The sequence below is a fragment of the Amphimedon queenslandica genome, unplaced genomic scaffold (genome assembly GCF_000090795.2).
Source record: "Amphimedon queenslandica unplaced genomic scaffold, v1.1 AMPQUscaffold_8420_Cont19636, whole genome shotgun sequence".
NCBI lineage: Eukaryota > Metazoa > Porifera > Demospongiae > Haplosclerida > Niphatidae > Amphimedon > Amphimedon queenslandica.
The window spans coordinates 1-2546 of record NW_003551303.1 but is presented as its reverse complement, the minus strand read 5'-3'; the positions used below and the strand labels follow the sequence as shown (position 1 = coordinate 2546).

The following is a 2546-nucleotide window of genomic DNA, read 5'->3' as shown; positions in this document are numbered from 1 at the left end:
CATTGTTGGATGACAGTGCACAGTGTTGTAAATCTAATTATATTATTCATGATGCTGAGTCATGGTGTTGCTGTGTGTGCTGATGCTATCAAATTGTTACTGAATTGTGCATAGAGAAAGTTCAATTTAAGTAAAATGGCTGATCATTTTAAAATTCCAGCTGTCATTAGAAGATTAAAGAAGGTATTAAAATGTGTGTGACTAGTTTTAGGATGTCCATTGTCCCCTCTCCATCCCATGCAGGAGGAAGATCAGATAAAGAATGAGCCACCTGTTGGCTGTCATGCTGAATCAGTCTCAGAAAATTGTAAGCCGACCATGAAGAATACGTCTATATACTTATTGATGTATTGCTTTTAGATGGAACATGGAAAGCAACAATACTAGGACCTGAAGGTACAATATATGTGATATAATTATGGAGTATATCTTTAATTATTTCTCTTTGTTAACAGGGACACCTTATGAGAATGGTCTCTTCTACTTAAAAATGGAAATTCATGAAGAATATCCCTTTAAACCACCAAAAGTATGTACATGAACTCTGTATGTACACCCATCCTCCCCCTCCCTCTCTCAAAGGTGTGGTTCACTACTAAGATATATCATGTGAATGTTGATTCTGATGGCTGGATTAGTTTAGATATACTCAATGATGGGTGGAGTCCAGCCTTAAAAATATCGAAAAGTACAACAATCATTATCCAATAATACCAGCCTCCATTACTTACTGTATATACCATACATTGCAGTTCTAAGTACAGTGAGATCATTACTGGTTGACCCTGATCCAGACTGGGCTGTTGGTGGTGAAGTGTATGCAGCATTCACTAAGAATCGTTCACAGTATGATGAAACTGCTAAAGAATGGACACAGAAACACGCAATGGACTAATTCAATGGATTATTGACAAAATAAAATATTTAGATAATTATGATTCTGTTTATTTTTTAACTTATTTAATATGCAATAGAGCCAGTTTCTTTTTTAGCATATTGCATGGTTCATGAGGTTTTTCAGGATGTACCCAGGAATTTGGAAACTTAAAAAATTTGTAAAAAATTCGATTTTGATTGGAATGAGCTCAAACTTTCTACGCAGCATAAGTGCATGTATATGTATCAGAAAATGTAATAAAAATAAAGAATTCTTTCCTCTTCATTTTTGGCAAAATTTGGTCTGTGACCCTGTACTATAGTACAGGGACTTTTGGCCCAATTTTAGAGCAACTTAAAAGGTTTGTAAAAAATTCAATTTCAATCAGAATGAGCTCAAACTTTCTACGCAACATAAGTACATGTATATGTATCAGAAAATGTAATAAAAATGGAGAATTCTTTCCCCTTCATTTTTGGTAAAATTTAGTTTGTGATCTTGGCCCGATTTTAGAGCAACTTAAAAGGTTGTAAAAAAATCCAATTTTGATCGGAATGAGCTCAAACTTTCTACACATACAACATAAGTGTATATGTATATGCATCTGAAAATGTAATAAAGCACTATGCCAAAATCCTGCAGGAAAATTTTATAACATACTTGTGTTGTTGATTGTAGATCTAGTACTGAATCAGCTTCTGATCTGATTTCAATGATTTGAGATCAATTGAACTCAGGCCTCTAAAAGGAGAGAGATTCACTGAGCATTAAATAAGTAAATAATTCAATAGTATAATTATAATAATTATTATAAGTATTGTACTACTTAGTCTTTGATTTATCTCTCGGTTCTGCTCCTATTAGCATTCATAATCTTCTCTAGCTATCAATAGGTGTGATTATTCATTAATCTAGGGCGTGGCAGATCTCTTTGCTGCGCTGCAGCATCTACAGTTGACGCCCTGTTTGGTTTGTTATGCTCATGAAAATGAGTTTGCTGAGTGTTCTGGCCTCCTTCTTGACACTGATCTACGTTGCTAATGCTCAAGGTAAGAGCTTGAAGTATACAAGCATGAGCTTAATATTGCATGCATCTTAAGCACCTTTGTATTGTAACTACTACCTTGTTATAACCTGCACTGCTGCAGTTTACTGAGCCTCCTCTATGAAGGCTATATGCCTGTATCATATTCATGTCATATTTGCTATAGGACGTGGAACAGTTAGACTCTACAGCAACAACTCCACCTCATCAACACTAACTGCTGGAATAGTCCAGATATACTATGGTCATTCCACTGGTACAAACACATGGGGTAATATCTGTGAGGACGATTCATTTGGTCACAACGAAGCTGATGTCATTTGTAACCAGTTGGGATATGACGGAGCTTCAACTTTTGGCAAAGCAGGAAGCACAGCAATGTAGCTTAGTTAACAAATCCATCAACTTGTTATGAAGTATTGATCCTTTCCATACAGGTATGGGACTGATTCCCTTGACACAATTATTGATGATGTTACCTGTTCTGATGATGATTTTTTAACACTCCAACAGTGTAGCTTTGATACTACAATCTCAAGTACATGTGGTGATTCTAATGATGCCTTTGTTGTCTGCTGTAAGTGCTATCAAACTGGTAACCAGCTAATACTTATATTCACAGAT

General features: G+C 35.5%; 2 protein-coding genes and 1 long non-coding RNA gene across 3 annotated transcripts; 2 read left to right on the top strand and 1 right to left on the bottom strand.

The window, feature by feature from the left end:
* Nucleotides 1–47: 47 nt before the first annotated feature.
* LOC100631719 (ubiquitin-conjugating enzyme E2 D2B-like) lies at nt 48–999 on the top strand. Its single transcript, XM_003391543.2, has 6 exons — nt 48–183; nt 244–307; nt 361–396; nt 456–529; nt 583–688; nt 753–999. The coding sequence occupies exons 1-6, from the start codon at nt 136–138 to the stop codon at nt 893–895; spliced, it is 471 nt and encodes a 156-aa protein (XP_003391591.1). The 5' UTR covers nt 48–135; the 3' UTR covers nt 896–999.
* Nucleotides 776–1775, bottom strand: LOC109591336 (uncharacterized). Its single transcript, XR_002189769.1, has 3 exons — nt 1704–1775; nt 1538–1618; nt 776–860 (listed from the first exon to the last, which is right to left on the bottom strand). It is a non-coding gene; the product is annotated as an uncharacterized LOC109591336 (long non-coding RNA).
* A 46-nt stretch (nt 1776–1821) lies between these two features.
* On the top strand, nt 1822–2499 carry LOC109591335 (galectin-3-binding protein B-like; the record flags this gene model as incomplete). The annotated part of the gene is made up of 3 exons (XM_020007087.1): nt 1822–1926; nt 2089–2302; nt 2360–2499. Coding segments are annotated over exons 1-3 (427 nt in total), but the record flags the coding sequence as incomplete, so codon positions are not given.
* Between the last annotated feature and the right edge of the window lie 47 nt (nt 2500–2546).

What these genes read in the sequence shown, in the direction of transcription:
- LOC100631719 (XM_003391543.2), top strand. Translation starts at nt 136, where the DNA reads ATGGCTGATCATTTTAAAATTCCAGCTGTCATTAGAAGATTAAAGAAG. An exon ending in AACAATACTAGGACCTGAAG is followed by an intron (nt 397 to 455) that starts GTACAATATATG and finishes CTTTGTTAACAG; the next exon opens with GGACACCTTATGAGAATGGT. An exon ending in ATCCCTTTAAACCACCAAAA is followed by an intron (nt 530 to 582) that starts GTATGTACATGA and finishes CCTCTCTCAAAG; the next exon opens with GTGTGGTTCACTACTAAGAT.